Below are 24,212 nucleotides of genomic sequence, written 5' to 3'. Positions count from 1 at the left end.
GGGAAGAATCATAAGCCTCCTTCCTAGGGCTACAGTTTATAAGCAGAGATTAGATTACCTCAACAAAAGGGTGTCCATTTCATCTCTGTTTGATGTTGATTTACCCCACTTAGGATTAAATTGAGAGTTGTCATAGATACAAAATAATATTACTCAAATTAAAAAGTGGCTTTGGGACCCCTGTAACAGTTATTTCAGACAGTGTGATGTCATTCAAAGAACAGAGGATCTGAGCAGATTGATATTAGAGCTGTACCATTACTATGTGACCATAGGCAAATTATTTAGCTTCTCTGAGCCTCAGTGTCCTTTCTGTAAACATGAAAACCACAACTCTGGGTTGTAATGTGGGGTAAATAAAATAATATTCAGACAGTGCCCAGCACAAGGTAGAAACTTAATAAATATTAATCCTTTTCAAAAAGAAAACATATTATAATAATCCCAGGTAGCTGTACATTTCTACGAAACTGAACCGAATTAGCAATGTTGTCCCTTGTGTACTAGTGCCTTTATTAGGCACTCATCTAAATTACATTTTCCCTTCCCTCAGTAATAAATTATTTATCTCAAATTATTAACCACAGAACACAGAAATAACACTTTAAAGTGTAATTTCATAAATTCAAATTAGTCGTGCCCTTATAATGACCATATTTATATTTTCATGCCAAAATGAAAGAAAAAGAGCTGAATACATTCCTACCTGACAGACTCTATAAATTCCAAAGTCTCCTTTGATCCAAAAGTATGAGAAATGCCCGTACCCTGTCTGAAAGAGGTATGCAGCAACCAGGACCCGGATGTGCATGTACACAGGCAAAAACTGTTGACAAGAATAAATAGGAAAAATATGTTGGCACTAACTATACTTTGAATTATCATAGCCAATACATTTAATCAAGACAATGGATCACCGTTACCAGTTGGCATGAGCTCAATGAAAAGATTTATTTTTGAAACTTACGCAACATAGCAAGAGTTTAAAAAAAATGTAGACTTTGGAATCAGACCTCATTCAAATTCTGGTTTCGCCACTTACTAGCTATGAGACTTTAAGTGAGTTTTCTAAACCGCAAAACAAGGTTCTTATGAGGAATGCAAGAGTTAATAAACGTGAAACACTCTGTACGTTTCCTCCACTTGGAATTAAATATATGGTATCCATAATTATTAATCACCAGATACACTGAATACAAGGTAACTATAGATTTCCCATTTTCCCAATAAGATAAAAAAACAAAACAGAAGTCGGCCCCCTCAAATACACAGACTTTAGATTTGTAAATTGTCATATAACTACTCACAATATATAATATTTAGCAAAAAATTTATATTAAAAACATATGCAAACATAATTTAGAAATATTTTCCTCCCACCTTTAACTTATCAATCGATTTTATTTTACACTCCCACATCAATGTTTCACCATGACCAAGGCCCTTAGAGTCATTTATGATGGTTTTTCAGAGTATCCTAGCTCCACTTATAAAGTTAAATGAAATGTAACACATCTCTGATCTATATTTTATGGGAACCACTGACAATATCATCTGATTCATAAGTCCTAACTCTCATAGCTCTCGAACACTGTGGTTCACCCTGTCCGTCAGCCATTGGTCCTTTATGTGGATATTCATGATCGCCACAATACAACCAGTACTTTTTTTTTAAATGATATTTAAAAGCCTTATTTAGTGACAACCAACCATTGCAATTGTAAGATCATTCTTTCAGGGATAATCCCTTAGTTCACATAAAGATGTTTTGGCTTCCATTTTATAGATTTATCTGATCACCTCTGTAACCATCCAGCACTGATACTGCTTATGGCCACTTCCAGCTACTGTGTCTTCCCCAAGTGATACTTTGTAGGAAAAAATAACTAAGTAGACACCTAGATAGATTTTACAAGTCCCTGAATATATGTATCTTTTACATATATCCTTGAATGCACCCTTGAACGCATCTTTTTTCTTTCTTGAGAAGGCAGAAATCCCTGAATTTAGACTAGGTCATCAATTCTTCACTACCGCCTACATTCTAGCCAAATTCTTAAGATTCTCTGTCTCCCATACTGGCCCTTCTTGTGTCTCCCTGTCACCTTTCCTTTGTTTATCTCTTTCTTCTACCCTGGAATGTTCTTGTGACCACATTTTGCTTATTCAAATCCTGTTTTTATTTTTATCCTATTTACTCAAATCCCATTCTTCTTTGAGCCCTGTTCAAAATTCCCTATTTTTTTTTTTAAGATTTTATTTATTTATTTGACAGAGAGAGTGATCACAAGTAGGCAGAGAGGCAGGCAGAGAGAGAGAGGGAAGCAGGCTCCCCGCTGATCAGAAAGCCCAACGAGGGACTCAATCCCAGGACCCTGAGATCATGACCCGAGCTGAAGGCAGAGGCTTTAACCCACTGAGCCATCCAGGTGCCCCCCAAATTCCCTATCTTTACTCTCAGATGAAAGTCATTGTTCCTTCCGTGGCGTTCTTAAAGCACTCACAGTCTCTATACCAAACATAGTTTTTATTTATTGCCCTTTATCATTAGTTCTTTTTAAATGTCTAATCTCATCATTAAATCAGAAATTTTTCAGTGAAGGAGTAACATACTAGAATCACAGTGATGATGAAAGTACAAATGTCATCTTAAAATAACCTCAAATCTAAACCTATTACCTTATTTTTGAAAGTACTCTAAAATATTCCCTTCAAGTATCTGAACTATTTTCTTTTCTTTTCTTCTTCTTCTTTTTTTTTTTTTTTTGAAGGTAGGGAAGGATGGAGCAGAGGGATTAGCAGGTTCCATAACCTAGCGTGGAGCCCTACACGAGGCTTGATCTCACAACCCTGAGATCATGACCAAAATCAAGAGTTGGATACTTAACCAACTGAGCCACGAAGGCGCCCCCTTGAACACTTTTTAATAGCAGAAAACATACAAATTCCCAAGGCAATCCATTCCATTTTCAGCTGATCATTTACTACCATAAAGTTCCTTTTCAAGAAAAGCTGAAATCTAACTGCATAAAAGCTACCAACTTCAGCTCTGTAGGACAGTGCTATGCAACTGAGATAAAATGTGAGCCACATAGTACCATTTCAATATGGTTACCAGAATATTTAAAAAAACTAAAAGAAATAAAACTAATTTTAAAAATACAATGTATTTAAATATTTTAAAAATATTATCTTTTCAATATGTAATAAGCATGTAGTAAGAAATTTCATATTGTTTACACAAAGTTTTTGAACTTAGCATGCATTTATCACAATGAATCATACTTAATTGATATATCTTTTCACGTTCACAGAACATCTCAATTCCAACCAACTATACTTCAAGGGCTCAATAGCCACATGTGGCTAGTAGTTTCCATAATGGAGAGTCTAGCTCTAGAGCCATTTGTACACAGTCAATCATTTATCTGATTGTTCTGTAAGTATCTGAAAACATCTGTCCAACCTAGGCTAACTATTCCCAGTTACTTTAACCACTGTCCATAAAACATGCTTTGAAATCCCTTCAGGACTGGGGCTGGGCCTACAGAGTCGAGACTTGGTTATTACATTTAAAACAGTAAATGTATTCATTTAAATTAAACACCATCACAATAATCTACCAAGTACTTGCCAATGTCGAAATATTACAAATTTCACGTACTACTTCTCTCAAGTTTTTATTTTAACATATTTTCAGACAACAGAAAAACTGTAAGAACAGTACAATGGGCACCCATCTACTATGCTGACCCATTTTAAAGAATGTTGTAGACTATATGACATTATCCTTTAACATTTTAGCAAGTATCTTTTAAGAAGAATAGTTTCTTAAATGACCATATTATCATTATCATAACCAAGATTTAATATGAATATAGCAGCATCTATTGTACAATCTGCATTCAAATATCTGATTGTCCCAGTAGCATCCTTTGTGGTTTAAAAAAGATTTTTTTTAGCAATCTTGAATCAAGGATCACACATTGCACTTAGTTGTCATTCCTCTGTATTCTCCTTTAATCCAAATTATTTTTCTTTTTATCTTTTAGGAGTCAAGTATTACAACAAAATTTTAGTATGAAAATATATTTGGAATTCCAATGGCATTATAATGAATAGCTAGACTAGCTTTTGATTCTATTCTTTTTCTAGTCCCACAAATTTTTCCTCAAGATCTTTTATTCAGATTCCTTCATGCAATTTACTTATAAACTCTCAAAGGAAAAAAACCCACAGTGGAACACAAAATCTTCTACTGTATAAACCTAACTTGCTGTACTCTCCATATTAAATTCACAGTATTTTATCCATATTTCCTATAAATTATGTCTTAAAGGGATGTTTATACCAACAACTGCAATCTGCCAGACCATCTGGATTATTTTAATAATGCTCTGTAATTTTTTATGGTTTCTATTTTAGTATAAAAACACGGCACAGCTAAAGTTTGACATATTTTACTCAAAATAAAAACATTAAGATTAGCTAATTAAAATAACTGTGGCAGTTAAGAAGAGTTTTTAATGAGGGTAATCCCTCAAATATCCAAGAATCAAGTCCCCAAAATACATTATAACCCATGCTAATAATGCTTTGCTGATGTAGATACAGGTAATTTTTAACCACAAAATCCTATTATATAAAAGAACAGGAATATGTTAATTAACCATAACAAATGGTCTGTTAATGAAAAGTATGTCCTTCCAGAACAGGAATTTTTAAAAACTGTAGTTTAGAATATATTGGGATGTAGTCTAAGATATATTAGAATTAGAATGCTAGCTTGGCAAATGATTATAATAGAATGCCAAATTGCCTTCATCTTTTTATGATCCAAATTCTTTCTGGAATCACTGAATTGAGGAACTTAATCTGCCATTAATTCTTTCTATCTGATTTTTTTAAATAGGAGTATCACCCTTTAATATGTCAGCAATTAATTATGTCTCTAAGTGGCATTTTCTTAAAACAAAGCCTTTTTTCCCTCTCCAATTAATCTAATCTTTATTCATATGTCAGAGATATTTCTAGGATTCAATATTCATCTCTACTTACTTTTAAGAGAATTTGACAGATATATCCTGCAAATTCTGAACTGGGCTTATACACTAAATCTTACTATCCTCACATCTCTTCTACTGTCTGGGATCTTCTGTAACCACGTGAACACACTAGGTCCCCCTCAGCCGCTGTGTCACAGGAATTTCACTGCTGCCGCAAATACACTTATCAGAGCCATACAATTTCAGTATAAATTATACTTCATTCTTTTACCTTCTGCCCTTCAAACAAACCATCCATAAAATCACTGACAATTTTTGAAAATGACGAAAAGACTCGATGAAGAATAATATTACTTTCAAATTGTTAGAGATATCTGTTAGAGAAAAATTTTTAGGGAAAATATCCTCAGTACTATTTACCTTCTTAACTGCTGCTATGGAAATTTCAAAATATTTCTGTCTAGACAACACTCCCCCTCTTACCTCAATCTATCATTGATTCAAATACTATTTACAGTTGTGTGCTTATGTAAGCAATAAAAAACAGTTTGGTAGTTCTCTAATTATGAAAGAGTTTCTCAAATTTTCAAAACCCATTTTATAGAAATTAGTTTGGTATTGTCACTATAAGACTTGTGTGAAAAGTGGTTATTAGATAGCAGGGTTCACCCTCAAAAGCTTATTTTAACTGCAATGTGGCTGGAATGTTACAACTCAAAATACATTTTTTCTACCCCTGACAAATCCAAGGTATTCCGAGACCATGAGAAACCTGTCTTTTAAGACACCTAGGGAGAAGGAAAAATGATCTTGTTCAGGTACAGAAGGCACTAGGTGAGCAAAGAAAAGGTCCTCTGGCTCATGGAGGAGGTGATACTCAGACGGTAGGGCACATCAATGGTGCAATGGTAGTCCATTAGGACCTGAGTTCTTTGAATACTGGGGCAAAGGGTTCTAAGGTTTTTAAACTTTAAAGGAGTAAAAATGTTGGCCAAACTTCCTAAAATGCAAGTAAGGGTAGAATATAGATATAAACATCTTGATTTCTTCTGATTGTAACTTGTCTATTTGGAAACCTTTGCATCTATACAGTTTCTTCCTAAGTTAAAATGAGCTGCCCAACAGGGTGGCATGAAATAATGCCTTTAGGTTATCAGCTGTTTCTACTAAATTAAAATCAAGGCCAAGTATTACAAATAAATTATTGCCTTAAAACTATACCTTCTCAAAAAGTCAGGTGGTAGGAGAAGAATGGGAAAGCATGAAGGTTGGGCGGGAAATAAAACATGTCTCTAAATAATGGAGAATATAAAACACAAAACAGGTGATGCCCTGAAAGAAACAGTATAGTCCCACCGTTTCCCATGTCTTCTGTAAGTAAATTCAAAATACTTACTGTACTTGCTCCAGAGATATGGTAAATCAGAATCACAAGCTGCATCCAGCCTTTCCATTCATCTGTTTGTTCTCTATTTAACACTTTAGTCTGTGGAAAAGAACCAAAATCTGTTTTAAAATTCATTATGAAGCTATTATTAAGTAAATTTTTCTTACAGGATATAAAGAACCTGTCAAAAGAACCTTTGGGGGAAAAACAATTAAAGACTGGCGTTTGATTTGATAAAAGATATAATAAAACTATTTAAAATACGAAATTTGAAAATTTCATAAAATATGAATTTGCAACTTAATATAAACTAAAAGAGAGTTTAAATATTTAAGCTGCTACTCAAGGTTTTATATTAAGATTACATTTATACTATGACAGATAAGTTTGTAAAGCTGTAAAATGGCATTTTATAATTTTCTTTAAGAAAATCTTAGAGTTTCAGCTAGAAAAGACCTTATAGTTCTCTTATACTTTATTGTGAAAAAAGGGTCTATTGGTATAGTTTATTTTCCCAACAATATTCTCACTGGAGATGAAAAAACTGATTAGTCATCCTCGTATGAGAGCTATTTCTTACTATAGAGTTTATTAATTCAAATAAATCATGCCTTATAAAGAAGTTGCACTAATACTCTAAGCAATTACAGTAATTCTAAATAGGAAATTCAGAATATTGTAAGCAGTGCCCACATTATTATGTACATTTGAATTTGTGCGTGTACATATCTGACTGTATAAATATGTAAATATAAATAGGCCTTTGCTAATTATATATATATATTTTTTAAGATTTTATTTATTTATTTGAGAGAGAGAGAGTATGAGAAGGGGGAGGGTCAGAGGGAGAAGCAGACTCCCCGCCAAGCAGGGAGCCCGATGCGGGACTCGATCCCAGGACTCCAGGATCATGACCTGAGCCGAAGGCAGTCGCTTAACCAACTGAGCCACCCAGGTGCCCCATGCTAATTATATTTTTCAGTTACATTTTTTTCATGACAGTATCTCATGTTTGCAGACCATTATAAAATTGGGAGCACCTCCACTTTCTCCATCCCCAAACAGGCAAAATAACACTAAGTTATGACATCTTTTTCACAGATCATTATTTACCGACTTTTCAACAATCTTCTTGGGAGTTTTTGAACTTTCTCCGAACTGTTTCAAAAATGCAACTGTTAAGAGTCCACCAGGCAAACTACAACTACATTATCCCTTTGTCTTCTATATACATGCTAGAATATTCTGGCATGATAAATGATACTATTTATTTAATTCGGAGTTTATAATGAGATAAAAAAGATAACATTAGCTAAAAAGAAAATGACTCTTACCTCCTTAGTATTTTCATTGTAAAATACTCCCAAAACCAGGATGTAGATAATTGGAATAAAGAAAGTTGAATGTGTATAAAATTTGTTTTCCTTCATAAATAGATTTGCACGGTCACACATATAGAAGTAAGCCATTATCAGGCCAAGTTTGCAGAAAGACTGTAAAAGTATTTCTAACGGAGACACAGGGGTATTGATAATATTTTTCTTTTCCTCTCCACTTTCCAAATCAGTACATGGCTTATTCTTCCGGTGAGCATTACGATGGATTATATAAAAAATTAAATATCCGATAATAGATAAAGTGAAAAAACAAGCAGCTAGCTTCTGTATGAGAGTAAGAGGAGGCCGAGGTTGACAACAGGAACCATCTACAGGCTTCAAAATCTTATTGCAATACACGTTCATAAGGATCATTGCACTCTGTGAACAAATCAAGTTATTTGGTTATTATCTTGTCAGTAATATATCTCACATTAGATTTTCTCTTATGAATACTACTGACTTTTCAGCACTGAAACCAAAATGCCTTTGTACTTTTTGCTACCATTTCCCAAACACTCATGCTAATAATGGTATTCCTTCAAGCTATAATAGCCAGTTCAGGGTTTTTCTAACTTCTTGGACTAGGATCCAAAATGAAGATTCATTTTATAATGTGACCCAGAACACATAGATAAGAAATAATACCTCTCCTTACTATTTGGAATGCATACTGACATTTTCCTATTCTATTCTTTTAAAAAAAAGAAAGAGCCATTTCATGGCAGTTAATGGGCCATGACCTTCAGTGAAAAAAATACTGACAGATATCAAAGTCCAAAGAATTTTAATTAGCAGACTTTTAATATGGAAGATACCAGGATACTTAAGATACAGTCCCAGTCTTTAGATGTAAAAAAAAGATATAAAATTACTGGCACCAAAAAAATCACTTATTCCTAGCTAACAATATTTGTAATTTGCTTTTCATTTGGTTTACAGTTCATGGAACACTTAGGATGCTAATGTTTTAAGATTTCTAATGTTAAATAAAATGTGGAATCTTCAACGTGATATCATTATAATAAAAATCTTCTAGACAAGCTGCCAATATTCTGCCAAGTTGAAGTTCAGTCATATCTAGTTTCATAAAAATTTTATACTTTAGGCAATTTTGTAACTTAAAATAATTATATTTTTTAAGCCTAAGCATTCAAAAAGACTCAACTATTTAGAAAACTCATTCTTTTAGCCCTGTGACTTCAGGAAGTTCTATACCTGGCACTCTTGAAGATACTAGCCTACAAACTCCAACCTAAGGTTCTTAATCAGTTCCAGGGGGTCCACAAAACCCCTTTAAAGTATACGGAGAACCCAGCGGCTGTATATGCAAAAACACATTTTTCTGTAAGACAGGAACAGAATCATTGCCTTTTATTGAATCACTCAGGGTTATGTGATCCTCAGAAAAGATTCTGCTTTATAAGAAAACAGTAACTAAATAATATCTGTTGTACTTTGTGTGAAAATTTACAATTATGCTGTTCTCTTTCTTATTTAACCTAAAATCCCCTTCGATCTGTCAATCTGGATTTGTTCAGTAACTACTATGTACCTTGGATAATACTTAGGGTTTAAGAATTATAAGGAAATAATAAAAATGATTCTACATATTTTTAAAATGTGCTCTTCATAGAAGCTTAATCTTATAAATTCAAGGTTTAAGGCAAAGAGAACATAAAGTAATAGTTTTTAAACATGAGCATGCTGAGAACTTATAAGCTTCTTAGGAGATAAGGTATATTAAGAGTGACTAACACTCAATAAATGAAGCTTCATTTCCTCCCTTGCATAACTACTTCCCCCTTTTTTTTTTTTAAAGATTTTATTTATTTATTTGAGAGAGAGACAGTGAGAGAGAGCATGAGCGAGGAGAAGGTCAGAGAGAGAAGCGGACTCCCCGCGGAGCCGGAGCCCGATGCGGGACTCGATCCCGGGACTCCAGGATCATGACCTGAGCCGAAGGCAGTCGTCCAACCAACTGAGCCACCCAGGCGTCCCAACTTCCCCTTTTTACTAAAACTCTCACTAATATATTCAGCGAGGTAATGGAGAGCAAAATTATGTGTAGATATATGTTTAGACAGAATAACTAGAAGTAATTAAGATTGCAATAAAATAAATTATTTGTTACCATATTATAGTGATGTATGGCTATAACCGATTAGCTATCACAGTCTCGATTTTCTGACAGATACAAGAATTCTTACAGTTTCTCTGCTTGATTCAGGGAGATGTAAGCCATCCAATGATTCCATGATGGTTTCTTGAGCAATTAATTTGGAAACACTAAACATCTTAACATTTGATTTAGAATTTCTGGTGCTACTATTCAAAATACTGACTGCAGCTTCATTGTAGGCATCTATCTTCTCATTAGTGATCATTTTCCTATTTTCACTTAATAGATCTTCATAAACAGGATCTGCACATGAAACACATGTTTTTAAAAACACATTTTAAAAATCCCTCTTGGTAGAAATTGTGATCATGCAAGTTAGTTGACTGCATTTCATATTTTGTTGTTAAAGTTTAGATGCTTTCAATCAATCAATAGCTCCTTCAAATTTAAAGAAGTTTTATCCCTTTTCTCTCTTATGTACATAGTTTTCAGGAAACATTTTTATGTTCTAGCGTGTCTTAAGAGTTTAAAATTTGGGGATGCTGAGTTCTACTGGGCAATGGGAATTTAAAACTGGATTGGGGAAGACTCTCTACTTAAGAGTAGCAGTCAATCTTTTTTTTTCTCCTGTCACTGCTTTGTTGACACAATTAGGAAGTAATATTATTGAGGACCAAGGTCCTTATCACTTATCATAAATAATTTTTTCTCATTTTAGTAAGAGAAAGGTTAACAATGAGTCTATCAATAATATAGATTGCAGAACAGACTATTGCCACCCTTGTTGTTCCACTCAACTTGACATTCAATTTGGAAATAATCATAAGAATTTCTGACAAGCAGGTTGAACTGCTAAAATATCAAAGGCAATTTCATATTATGCTACGCATTAAATAATGGACATTCAATAAACTCCCGAAATGACTTGAACTAATGTCAACGTTCTCTTAAAGAATTTCATTACCAAGTATAAACTAGATGGTATGATTTAAATATATTTTGTCAATTCCAAAATACATTTACTTCCAGTGAGTTTAATATTATGAAAGAGACTTAATAATTTTTTCTATATTTCCCAATTATAATAAATATACTCTGTAAGAAATGAAATCAGAGCTAAACATCTCATTTGCCTTTGAGAACTTATTCTCTTTGTTATACTCTACAGCCATTTTGTATGTGGAGGCTCCCTGGAGGATATTTTTGTTTATTTATTATTTATTTTTATTTATTATATTTGTCTGTCTGTTCCTTAAGTTCAAAAAGGAAAGCAAATAATTCAAATTATTCTAATTTTACAAACCTTACTTCAAGATTTATTCTCACGAAAGGGTAATTTTGCCTCTTGAAACATGAGACAATAAAAATCCATGCCTCAAAATATATACAAAATGACATTTGTTCATTACTCATTCCTTACCTTGTAAGACCCAATAAACATCACTAGTCTTTGCCAGTTTTTCTAAAAGTGGTGCTATGGAGGTAATGTTCATTTTATATTGGGAAAGCGCTTCATTGCTACCATTGTGAATCTTGATAGACCACTAAGAAGTAAAAATTAAGCATTAGTTCAGTATTTATCATAGAAAAATTGTAATTTACTCTATTGTAACAGAAGTTATTATTTTAAGAAAATTCCCACTTTTATTCAAGAAAATTCCCACTTTTATTCAACATTAGACTAAAGTTTGGTCAAATTATTTCATGAATTCTATGAAGGCAATTAGAAAAAGATAATATAAAATTAGACAATGTATAACATTCAAGAAGAATGTATTTTCAGGTATAAAATAATATTGACTTTTAACACCAAGTTTACGAAGTTCACTCAGATTTTTTTTCATGAAAATTCATCAACCTCACTAATCATAATAGAAATGGGAACTGAAATATAAGTACAATCAAGAATTCTATTTAACATAAATTAACTTTTTCTTAGCATGTCCTTAAGTATGAAACAAAAATCATTATGTAAGAATATAGATAACAACTTACTGTGGCAGCTCCTGCTACAATCACATGGGGCTTTGCAACAGAATCCTAAGGAAAGAAAATCTTTATAATAGTGTTCTATCCAGTTAAGGGAATTAATACAAGTAACATCACTTACTTTTTGCCTTAAATTTAAGTTTTTTCTTCCAAATGCATTTTAATTTTCTAGAGTTCCTTACTGTATTCTTGTTATATAACAAGATGCAACATCCAATGCCTAAAGCCTTTATATGGTTATGTGGTTAACAGAATGGCATGAAGCTGATACGTTTAATTCTTTGATGTGCTTAAAAAAAAACAAAACACATCACTAAAATCTAATGTGTCCTAATATTACTCTGAATTCTGAGTAAACTGTTACAGAGTAAAGCTCTAGTAATATTATGGCAGCAAATTGAAAAAATATTCATGGAAGCTATAGGGTACATGGTGTAAATGTTAATTAAGATACAAGAAATGTCATCTTTGAGAAAAATAAATCCAATATGTATTTAACAAAATAAACTGCTAATTATCATAGATCACAATGTGCAAAAAAAAAAAAACAACCCCGTATAGGGAGAAATTTGGTAGAAATCCTCACCAAATACAAATTGTCGTATTACTAATACTACCAATTATATAGTACTTAGTAATTTATTAAGTTACCTTAAATTAGCTCATTTTAATATAGACCCTTGCCACTTGTGACATAGGGAAGAAGAAACACATATCTTATAAAATTAAGCATACAGACTAGAAAAGTTTATAGGGTATTGCTGAGGCCTGGTAGGGACAAAGCCAAAACTTAGGTCTTGTGACTCCTGAAGTGTACTTTCCACAACATCAAAGACCTGATATTATAATCATGTGCACAAGGAACAATTAAAAATAAGCAAGACATTTAATTAGAAAAAAAATCTGACTCATCCATAAAATAAAAACAACAGGTATTGTCTCTTTATAAAGGTAATACATGCTGGTGTAGAAGACTATGAAAGTGGAGAAACAGTAACAAAACTTCCTTCATAGATATTCTTATTTCAGTCTAGTGTGCTTCACTTTACACTGTTATTTTAGTGGAACTTTTCCTTTAGCTCTATATGGCTCCCTTTCTCGTTCCTCACACTGGTTATCCCAAATCTTATTTCCCTTCTACAGGTCCCTCTTGCCTTCCTTCTCACTTTTAATATAAAATTCAATTCTCAAACTTCCTAGAAAAAACAGAATTCATCTGGATTGTGTGCTCTAGCCATCTTTCCTCCATTCTTATAACCTCACCAGCCCATCTTCTTGGACAACAGAATCAAGAAATATCTCCCTATTCCTCCTCATGGCTACTCCTTATTCTGTGTTTCTATAGTCCCCCTCTTTACACACAGGGCTATACCCATGAATGATCCATGTCCAACTTTCATCAATCTTGTCTTCATTCTCTAGTCTCTTTCATTCCCCCATCTATAAAATGCTAACTCATCTTTATCCTCAAAAACCTGTTCCTTCAACCCTGCCTCCTTCTCAAATCCTTCCCCCCTCACACCTTTAACCAACAGATTACACAAAAGAGCATTTTGCCCTCGCTATGATAATTTCTTTTATCTCTCATTTATTTCTTAATTGGTCATGTTCTGATTTGGGGCTTGACCTTCCCACTAAGGAACTATGGATTGCCACATTCTGTTAGCTTTATTCTACCCTCTAGTTCCTTAAGTGACACTTCTGACTGTCCACTTTTTAAAACTCTTTCCTCCCCTGTGTGTTACAATTATTCCTCTGCTTTTCCTCTTACTCCCTTTACTGCCCCTTCTCACAAGTTTCTGATCACCCATCATAAGCCCTCTTCTTTAGTCTCTAAACTCGCTGCCTATTCAATGTCTTCTATTCAAGTAATTTCAAATATCACCTCACACTGTACACAGATTCTCCAAATCCACCTGAGTAGCTCAGACTTTTTAATGACTATCACCCACTTAGCGTATTAAATCTAAATTGTTGTTTTTTTCACAGGTGAGCCTAATTTTCCCACAACTGCCCCACTATATGCCATCATTTTCTTGTTTAAATCTTTCAGAGGTTCTCCATTATGCTAAAAAAAAATTCAATCCAATATCCTTATTTTTAGTAAATATACCATGAAGTATTTAAAGTAATCAAAAATTGATAGATGGATAAAGTGAATCTATACCACACCAAAGAGAGCTTAGGATATTATTCATGAACTAATATCTGCATACCTCATTTCTTATCAACTCTCACTCCAGAGGAGGTACATGAAATTAATAGCCAAAACCAAACATAATAAAAGGAGCACTTTGAATTCAAGCTCCAGCCAGATTAAAACTGCTGGTAAGGTTCTCTGAATAGGTGGGGCACCTGGGTGGCTCAGTCAGTTGGGCCCCTGCCTTGGCTCAGGTCATGATCCCAAAGTCCTGGGATCGAGCCACGTGCCAGGCTCCCTGCTTACCGGGGAGCCTGCTTCTCCCTCTCTCCCCTGCTTGTGCTCTCTCTCTCTCAAATAAATAAATTAAAAAAAAAAAAAAAAAGATTCCCTGAATAGGCTACACTCTATCTTCAGTATCTTTGGATATACTATTTCCTATGCATGAAACAACCCTCCTTTATCACACCAGGCCCTTACCCTCACCCCCCCTTTTAAAGATTTTATTTATGAGAGAGAGAGAGAGAGAGCACATAAGCAAGTGGAGTGGTAGGCATAGTGAGAGGGAGAAGCAAGTTCCCTCCTAAGCAGGGAGCCTGATGTGGGGCACAATCCCAGGACCCTGTGATTACGACCTGAACCGAAGGCAGACACTTAACCGACTGAATCACGCAGGCAACCCTGGACCCTTACCCTGAAGATCACTTTATCTGAAAACCAGTTTTGAAAACTTACAGTTAGTGCCTATTCTCTGTAATTGTCCTACACCCTATTTTTCCCCTATTCTGGTACTTGTCACATCACTTTCTTAATTAACTCTATCTGCCACTCATCTGGAAGCTCTTTGAGGAAAGGAACTCTATTATGTTAACCAAGGTATCAGCAGTTTTTAGCCCAGTACCTAGATAATGGCTGGTGATTAATAAATATCTGTTGAATCATAGTAAAGTTGTCTAAATTCAACTTTGCTTTTATGCCTGTAGGCTTCAATAACCCTATTTTAGTTAATAAGTGTAGCTTTCTGGCCCCACAGTTCTTCTGGAAATATTATCTTCTCTGTAAAGCTTTCTTAAACCATCACCTATATCTAACCAACCCGCATACTCAGTGCCTCTATCCATGGTGCTTTCATGGTCCTTTGTGCTCAATTCTGTAGTTACTCTTCATATTACCTTATTCTTATTCATCACAAAGTGACTATCTACTAGATACTGCAAATTCTTTGAGGGCGGAGACAAGAGGCTAATTTCTAGCCACACTCGTAATACCCAGTATAAAGCTACCAATACTACATAAATCATAAAAATATGGATCGCTGTATTCTTAGGATCTAGCAGCTTACTACGAAAACTGCCAAAATAAATACATTAATACATGCATGCATACATACTCTTTAAACAAATGAAATCAATCAACTAATCAATCTTAGGTAAAGACACTGCCATCTCCCTAAATAAGCTGAATCTTTCCTTTCCCCCAATAGTCACATGGAGTTTTACAAGAGAAGTTAATGTTCCAAAAATCTAGTTTTAGCAAATTATAAGAACTGAAAATCTGGATACGCAATGTATCTCTACGTTAGTAAATTACAAACATCTTCTGTTATTTTGCAGGACTTATACATTATACCACGCTGATATTTATTTAACTGTGAATTTCTACTACTTTAATGGCTACACTTTAGGTCCAGTACAGATATAAAACATGTTTAAATCATTTGAAATATACACGTAACATTATTCTATACTTGTGCAATAAATGTATCAACAAAAACAAAATACAATTATGTGAGGCTGCAATTTATCAGAAAATTGAATTCTAGAAGTTGTTTGCATGTTTTGTTTTTTGAAAACTTAAACACATTTTGTCAAAGACACAAAGTTAGAAATGTTGACTACAAAACCTTGTTCAGTGTATGAAGTGGCTGCCGTACTAAACATGTAATGTGAAAAGAAGAAAAATACCATTGCAGCAGAAGTAATTAAGCAAAACAAGGTCAACAAAATTGAATATTGCTTTATCTATCCTGAATGCAAACACGCATGGGAAAGAATACAGGTTTAATTAGAGGGCAGCCCCAGAGCTACATGGAGACTACTATGGAGATTCAAGAGTGGACTTGTGAGGACTTACGGGTTTTCGAGGTTAATAGCATGTTTGTCCTTATATCTAATTTATCTCTGAACATTATGAGCCAAAATATGCTAGGCTCAACTCCTGGGTCACAAGTGTAATGACAAAAGGGAAGAAAACAGGCTGTTTAACAAAAAATAGGTTCCTAAAGAACGTGGGCATGAGTCAAGAAGAAAGTGGGAAAACACTCAAAAGAATGTATGTTATGCTGGGAAGAGGCCCTGGGTTTGAATGAACTGAGCTACAGCAGTAACAGAAGATTCTGTCTGGAAAGTGTGGCATAAGCATAACGGCTGTAGGGTCAGAGTGGCGGCAGCAGAAGTCTTGGATCAAAACTCCCTCCTCTCAGTAAAGTGACAGGATCAATCCAGCACAATTCAGTTGCTACTAAGAAATCGGCATAGGGACGCCTGGGTGGCTCAGCTGGTTAAGCATCTGCCTTCAGCTCAGCTCATGATCCCAGGGTCCTGGAGTCTAGTCCCACATCAGGCTCCTTGCTCAGTGGGGAAGCCTGCTTCTCCCACTGCCTGCTGCTCCCTCTGCTTGTGCTCTCTTTCTCTCTCTAATATATAAATAAAATCTTAAAAAAAAAAAAGTTGGCATAAAGTACAAAAGAGTGGGACAGGTGAGTAAGGGGGAGCAAAACAATGCATGTTCATGAGCTTTTAAAATTTGGTTGCTTAAAACCAGAAAGGCCTGTATTTTCAAATACACACCTCAGTCCACACTTTGATACACTGTTTCATAGAACCATTAACTTCTGGGTGCCACAGAAAATCCTAAAAAAAGAAACATGAGAAAAGAAAAAGTTAAAGAAGCTTATATCCTCTATTCAAAATAAACACGCACAGGTCTTACAGGGTAAAATGTACACCACCACAGGTCCACAACACCTTCACTCCCCTCACTTTCCCAATGTCTCATGACATTTTTTTGTATCCACTTCTGCTTTCCTCTGAATTACTCTCCGTAGTAATCTTTTCAAAATCTAAATCTGATCTTGCCACATTCTTGCTTAAATATTCAAGGACTTTCAATGGCCCTCAGAATAAATTCCAAAGTCCTTAAAACTGCTAAGGAGGCGCAGGATCTGGCCTCTACCAAGACATTCTACCTGTTCTCCTGCCACTCTCCCCCTCACACTAAGTACCCTTTTGGTTCTCCTTCAGCTCCTAGGATGCTCTTTGTGCTTCTTTTTCTCCAGGACTTTGCACGTACTGTTCTGTCCACGATGCTCATAAAACTCTTCCACTGAGCCTGACTTGCTCCTACGGATCCTTGAAGCTTCAGTTAAAACATCTCTTTCTCAAGGGAGAAACTTTTTAATTCCTTGTTTTGTACATTCCCAATGTCCCACTTTTTCCTTTTTACCACCTTATTCCACATTTAATGCGTGTAGAGAACTATAATGATTTGCAAAATCTATTAGGTTTGGACATCTTTGTCTTGATCCCCACTGCATTCTCAGTACCTAGAAGTCACTGCAACTAGAAATTCAGAAAATCCATATATATTCTTTTACTGGTATTAATCCTGAACACCTACTGTTTCAAATTAACATACAAGATTATTTTTTTTTCTGGATTAAAAAAAAATCTGAGAGACCAAATTTTCCATTTTATTATATAAAACAGTGCATCCATTTATTCAATCATTTTAGCTATTCTTATCTACTCTAAATACATTGAAATAAATTTAGTATACACAAAGCATTAGCTGATCTACAAATAAATTAACCAATGAATAGTTTCCACACAACATTTAGCTTACTATTACATGAACTTACTACTTTAACTGCTGCAATCTTGTCTTCAAAAGGAATGTTTCCATGCTGTCATTAAAAAAACACAGAACAGAGAAATAAATATTCATGTATAAATTAGTTTTATGTCAATAATTCTCCCTTTAGCTGCTTTTATAATTTATGCACCACATCTCAATTAACTATATTCAACCTGAAGGGAAAAAGATCTGCATAGAATACCAAAAAATAAGTGATACCACATTGTTTCTATGTGATTTTTAACACTTAAGATATAATTCAAAGATAAAACCTCAACTACGAATAAGAAAACAAATATGTAAACATGCCTACATAAATTACCTTTCTGCCAAGGATGCCACATTCCAGTTTAGTCCTAGTATTATTATCTATGGCAGGGATGGTTTGCTCCTCTGCATTTCCTGAGTCCCATCTCAGTCCCCGAACCCCATCCCCAGCCCTGACCCCTGTTAGAAAGAGCCACATGACTAGTTCTGGCCAATGTTATGTGCTTGGATGTGATGTGGGTCGCTTTCCACTTCCCAGGGCAATTCTCTAGTCTCTGGCTTAACCTAATGCTGAGACTGCAGAGGCAGAATGTTTCAAATGGTAAAACTAGAAGAAAGTACAAATTCCAACAAGCAGGCATCCCTGATTGAGGATATAGAGCAAAGCCTGTTGCCAGCCCACCTACCACATTTAGCACTAAGTGAGAAAAGCATTTAAGACTGTAGAGTGGTTTGTTGCTGCAGCAACAACTAGTCTGTTCTCACCAGTGTAATAGTACCAGCTCTGTCTGAACAGAAGTACACATCTAGGACTCTAGGTTATTTTGGGTTTCCAGTTGAAGACTGGACGTTAAGTGGTCCAATTGAAGAAAAAAAATAAGGTTTGGAGACACCTTCTTATAACCAAGCTGTTCCATAGAAAGAAAAGAAATCCTTTCAGAGTTAAAAATCCTGGGTGGGGTGGGGTGGGGTGGGGTAGAGGTGATAAAATAAAGAAGCCAATTCTCTTCCTAAAACTAAGGTTGAAATGTTTTCATTAATTTAAGCAGACAAATAGGATTTATATTTATATCTCTGTGAACTAAAGCTTGCTTTCATCTGCAGGCTAACATTTAAAATTCAAGCATCATTTCCCAAAAGGACTCTTGGGACCAATGACACTTTAAGGTGTGTTCTATGAAAGAGGTTCCTTGGTCCCATATATCTTAGAAATACGGGGTCAGACAAAATCACACGTGTGTTTTCCTCCTACTATCCCATTCCAACCTTGTTGAGGTTTTTCTTCAGAGAACTAATATGTCATGAACTTTCTTTTTCCTCCTTTTGCATAGCTCAGTTAATTCAACTCAATCTCTCTCTTTTTTCCTTTACCATTTTAATGGAACATTTGATATATACAAAAGAATGTGTCACAAATGTAATCACAAAGCACAGTAAACAAATAAGCACTCATGAGCCCATGGCACAAATCAGAGCATTACCAACACAGAGTGATCTACATGAACCTCTCCTTTTAATTCCTTGTTTCACCCAAGGGAACGACTACTTTGAATTTTATATATATTTTGCTTTCTCTTTTATCATATTGTTTTGTCACATGGATATACATCCTTAAGTGATATATTGTTTCATGTAACTGGCTTGCTCTCCAACTTTTAATTTTGAAAAATGTCAAACTTAAAAATGTCAAACTGAGAGCAAAAGTGACAAAATTATAATGAGCACCCCAACCACCCTTTATTAACTGTTCACATTTTCTGTACTAGGTTTTTTGTCTTTCTCTGCACAGACATATACATTACTTTTCTCTTACTGAACCATATGAAAGTAAACTACAGACATAGCATTTCACCTTTAAAATTTTTTTTTTAAATTTTCATTTTTATTTATTTGACAGACAGAAATCACAAGTAGGCAGAGAGGCAGGCAGAGAAAGAGAGAGAGGAAGGGAAGCAGGCTCCCTGCTGAGCAGAGAGCCTGATGCGGGGTTCCATCCCAGGACCCTGGGATCATGACCTGAGCCGAAGGCAGAGGCTTTAACCCACTGAGCCACCCAGGTGCCCCAGCATTTCACCTTTAAATACATAAAGCATGCATTTCCTAAGAACATAAATATTCTCTTATATAACCACAATACTATAATCCCACCTAAGAAACTTGACATTGATAAAATATTAATATATGGTCCACGTTCAAATTTCCCTAATTTCACAATAATGTCCTTTCTACCACTCTTCTATTTTAATCTAGAATTCAATTAAAATAAGGTATTTAGTTATCATGTCTCTTTAATCTTTTATAATCTAGAGCAACTCCTGGCCTTTTAAAACCTTCCTACATTGAGTGGAGGGCAAGCAAGATGGTGGAGGAGTAGGAGACCTAAATTTCATCTGGTCCCAATTTTCAACCAGATAGTTATCAAACTATTCTGAACACCTACAAACTCAACAGGAGATCAAAGAAAAGAAGAGCAGCAATTCTATGAACGGAAAAGCAACCACTTTCTGGAAGGTAGGACATGTGGAGAAGTGGATCTGAGGTGCTATATGGGAAGACAGACTGTGGGGAAGGGAGTCTCCAGTCAGCTGGCTCCCAGCAAGTGATAGAGCAGTGGAGCACAAAAGTAGAACTTTTAGAAGTCTGCTCCAGTGAGGGATGTCACTCTAGTGGCTAAGCTGGGGATGGAAACCTTGTGGGGAAAGTATGGTCTCACGTCCTCAGTGTCCCAGAAAGACTGCGGTGCCTAAGTGTCGCAGAGCTCCCAGGGATCAGAGCCAGGAAGCCAGATGCAGAGACGGAGCCGAGGAGTGGGCTCTCAGCTCAGAGTTGCCATAAACTGTGATCTGTGGCTCAGTCGTGACACTACTCGTCAAGCAGGGACCCCACAAGTGGCAGATCCAGGAAGACCGCCCCCCTCCTTCCTCATCTGGGAGGAGTGGCACAGGAGTGTGCTGCAGGAATCTGCTGGGTTTGGAGATTCCAAACGGGGTTGTGCACCAGAGATAGAAACACTTGGTCACAGGCTGGGTGAGCATGGACAGCAGCCAGAGACCAGGGAGATAGGAGTGACTGACTGCTTTTCTCTAAGGTTGCACTAAGGATCAGGGCCCTGAGTTCTCGTTTCCTCTGGGGCTGGAGATTGGGAGGCCGCTATCTTCATTCTCATCCTCCACCGCTGTGTGGGAAGCCTTCAGGGAACAAAAGCTACCGAGAGCAAACCTGAGCAGATTGCTTAGCCTGGCCCCTGGCAAGTACGATGCAATACTACTATCCAGCTAGGCAGTCACTGAAAATAGAAGGAGAGATAAAAAGGTTCTAGGACAAACAGAATCTAAAATAATTTGCAATCACCAAACCAGCCCTACAAAAAATGCTGAAAGGAGTCCTCTAAGCAAAGAGAGAGCCTATAGGTAACATAGAACAGAAAGGAACAGAGACAATATACAGTACACACACACACACAGTCACCTTATAGGGAATACAATGGCACTAAATTCGTATCTTTCAGTAGTTACCCTGAATGTAAATGGGCTCAATACCCTAATCAGAAGACACAGGATATCAAACTGCATAAAAACACAAGACCCATTGATATGCTGTCTGCAAGAGACTCATTTTAGACCCAAAGACACCTCCAGATTGAAAGTGAGGGGGAAGAAAAGAATTTACCATGCTAATGGACATCAAAAGAAAGCTGGGGTGGCAATCCTTATATCACACAAATTAGATTTTAAATCAAAGACTATAATAAGAGATGAGGAAGGATACCATATAATAATTAAAGGGTCTATCCAACAAGATCTAACAGTTGTAAATATTTAGGCCTTTAACATGGAGCAGCCAATTATATAAGCCAATTAATAACAAAATCAAAGAAACACATTGACAATACAATAATAGTAGGGGACTTTAACACTGCCCTTACTGAAATGGACAGATCATCTAAGCAAAAGATCAATAAAGAAATAAGGGCTTTAAATGACACACAGGACCAGATGGACTTCACAGATATATTCAGAATATTCCATCCTGAAGGAACAGAATACACATACTTCCCTGGTGCATATGGAACATTCTCCAGAGTAGATCACATCCTGGGTCACACATCAGATCTCAACTGGTACCAAAATATGTAGGATCATTCCCTGCATATTTTCAGACCACACTGCTTTGAAACTTGAACTCAATCACAAGAGGAAAGTTGGAAAGAACTCAAATACATGGAGGCTAAAGAGCATCCTACTAAAGAATGAATGGGTCAAACAGGAAATTAAAAAAGAATTTTAAAAATTCATGGAAACAAATGAAAACTAAAACAACTGTTCAAAATCTTTGTGATACAGCAAAGGCAGTCCTAAGAGGAAAGTATGTAGCATTACCAGCCTTTCTCAAAAAACGAGAAAGGTATCAAATACACAACCTAATCCTACACCTAAAGGAGCTGGAGAAAGAACAGCAAATAAAGCCTAAACCCAGCAGGAGAAGGGAAATAAAAAAGATTAGAGCAAAAATCAATGAAAGAGAAACCAAAAAAAAGTAGAAAAGATCAACGAAGCTAGGAGCTGATTCTTTGAAAGAATTACTAAGATTGATAAACCCCTGGCCAGACTTATCAAAAAGAGAAAGGACTTAATAAATAAAATCATGAATGAAAGAGATCACAACCAACACTGAAGAAATACAAACAATATATGAGAACATATTATGAGCAACTCTATGCCAACAAATTAGACAATCTGGAAGAAATAGATGCATTTCTAGAGATGTATAAACTCCCAAAACTGAACCAGGAAGAAATACCTGAACAGACCCATAACCAGCAAGGAAATTGAAGCAGTAATCAAAAATCTCCCAACAAACAAGAGCCTGGGGCCAGGTGGCTTCCTAGGGGAATTCCACCAAACATTTAAAGAAGAATTAATACTTATTCTTCTGAAACTGTTCCAAAAAAGAGAAATGGAAGTAAAACTTCCAGACACATTTTATGAGGCCAGCATTACCTTGATCCCAAAACCAGACAAAGACCCACACCAAAAAGAATTACACATCAATGTCCCTGATGAACATGGATGCAAAAATTCTCACCAAGATACTAGCCAATAGGATCCAACAGTACATTAAATGGATTATTCACCAAGACCAAGTGGGATTTATTCCTGGGATGCAAGGGTGGTTCAACACCTGCAAATCAATGTGATACACTACATTAATAAAAGAAAGGACAAGAACCATATGATCTTCTCAATAGATGCAGAAAAATTATTTGACAAAGTACAGTATCCTTTCTTGATTAAAACTCTTCACAGGGGTGCTTGGGTGGCCCAGTGGGTTAAGCCTCTGCCTTTGGCTCGGGTCATGATCCCAGGGTCCTGGGATCGAGCCCCGCATTGGGCTCTCTGCTCAGCGGGAAGCCTGCTTCCTCCTCTCTCTCTGTCTGCCTCTCTGCCTACTTGCGATCTCTATCTGTCAAATAAGTGGATAAAATCTTTAAAAAAAAAAAAAACAACTCTTCACAGTGTAGGGATTGAGGGTACATACCTCAATATCATAAAAGCCATCTACAAAAAGCACACAATGAATATCCTTCTCAATGGAGAAAAACTGAGAGCTTTTCTCCTAAGGTCAGGAACATGGCAGGGCTGTCCACAATCACCACTGCTCTTCAACATAGTACTACAAGTCCTAGCCTCAGCAATCAGACAACAAAAAGATATAAAAGGCATCCAAATTGGCAAAGAAGAAAGCAAACTCTCACTCTTTGCAGGTGATATGATAATTTATGTGGAAAATCCAAAAAGACTCTATCCCCAAACTGCTAGAACTCATACAGGAATACAGTAAGGTGTTAGGATATAAAATCAATGCACAGAAATCAGTTGCATTTCTATACACCAACGGAGAGACAGAAGAAAGAGAAATTAAGAAGTCAATCCCATTTACAATTGCACCCAAAACCATAAGATACCTAGGAATAAATCTAACCAAAGAGACAAAGTATCCATACTCAGAAAACTATAGAATACTCATGAAAGAACTGAAAGACACAAAGCAATGGAAAAGCATTCCATGTCCATAGATTGAAAAAACAAATATTGTAAATGTCTATGCTACCTAGAGCAATCTACACATTCAATGCAATCCCTATCAAAATACCATCAACTTCTTTCACAGAAATGGAACAAATAATCCTAAAATGTGTATGGAACCAGAAAAGACCCAGCATAGCCAGATGAATATTGAAAAAGAAAAGCAAAGCTGGTGGCATCACAATTCTGTATGTCAAGCTCTA

At 35.7% G+C, this 24,212-nt stretch overlaps 1 protein-coding gene across 1 annotated transcript in view; it reads right to left on the bottom strand.

Annotated features, from left to right (window-relative positions):
• The window catches only part of CASD1 (CAS1 domain containing 1), a 57,210-nt gene that overhangs the window by 15,685 nt on the left and 17,313 nt on the right, over positions 1-24,212 (bottom strand). Inside the window, exons 4-11 of the mRNA XM_047695796.1 lie at positions 17,940-17,984; positions 16,870-16,932; positions 11,887-11,931; positions 11,312-11,435; positions 9,980-10,194; positions 7,728-8,150; positions 6,403-6,492; positions 707-826 (exon numbers count right to left, since the gene is read on the bottom strand). Coding sequence (XP_047551752.1) covers positions 707-826; positions 6,403-6,492; positions 7,728-8,150; positions 9,980-10,194; positions 11,312-11,435; positions 11,887-11,931; positions 16,870-16,932; positions 17,940-17,984 — 1,125 coding nt within the window. The remainder of the gene's footprint in view (positions 1-706; positions 827-6,402; positions 6,493-7,727; positions 8,151-9,979; positions 10,195-11,311; positions 11,436-11,886; positions 11,932-16,869; positions 16,933-17,939; positions 17,985-24,212) is intronic.

This window comes from Lutra lutra, chromosome 11, assembly GCF_902655055.1.
Source record: "Lutra lutra chromosome 11, mLutLut1.2, whole genome shotgun sequence".
In the NCBI taxonomy this organism is placed as follows: Eukaryota; Metazoa; Chordata; class Mammalia; order Carnivora; family Mustelidae; genus Lutra; species Lutra lutra.
This window is presented reverse-complemented; position numbering and strand designations above follow the sequence as displayed.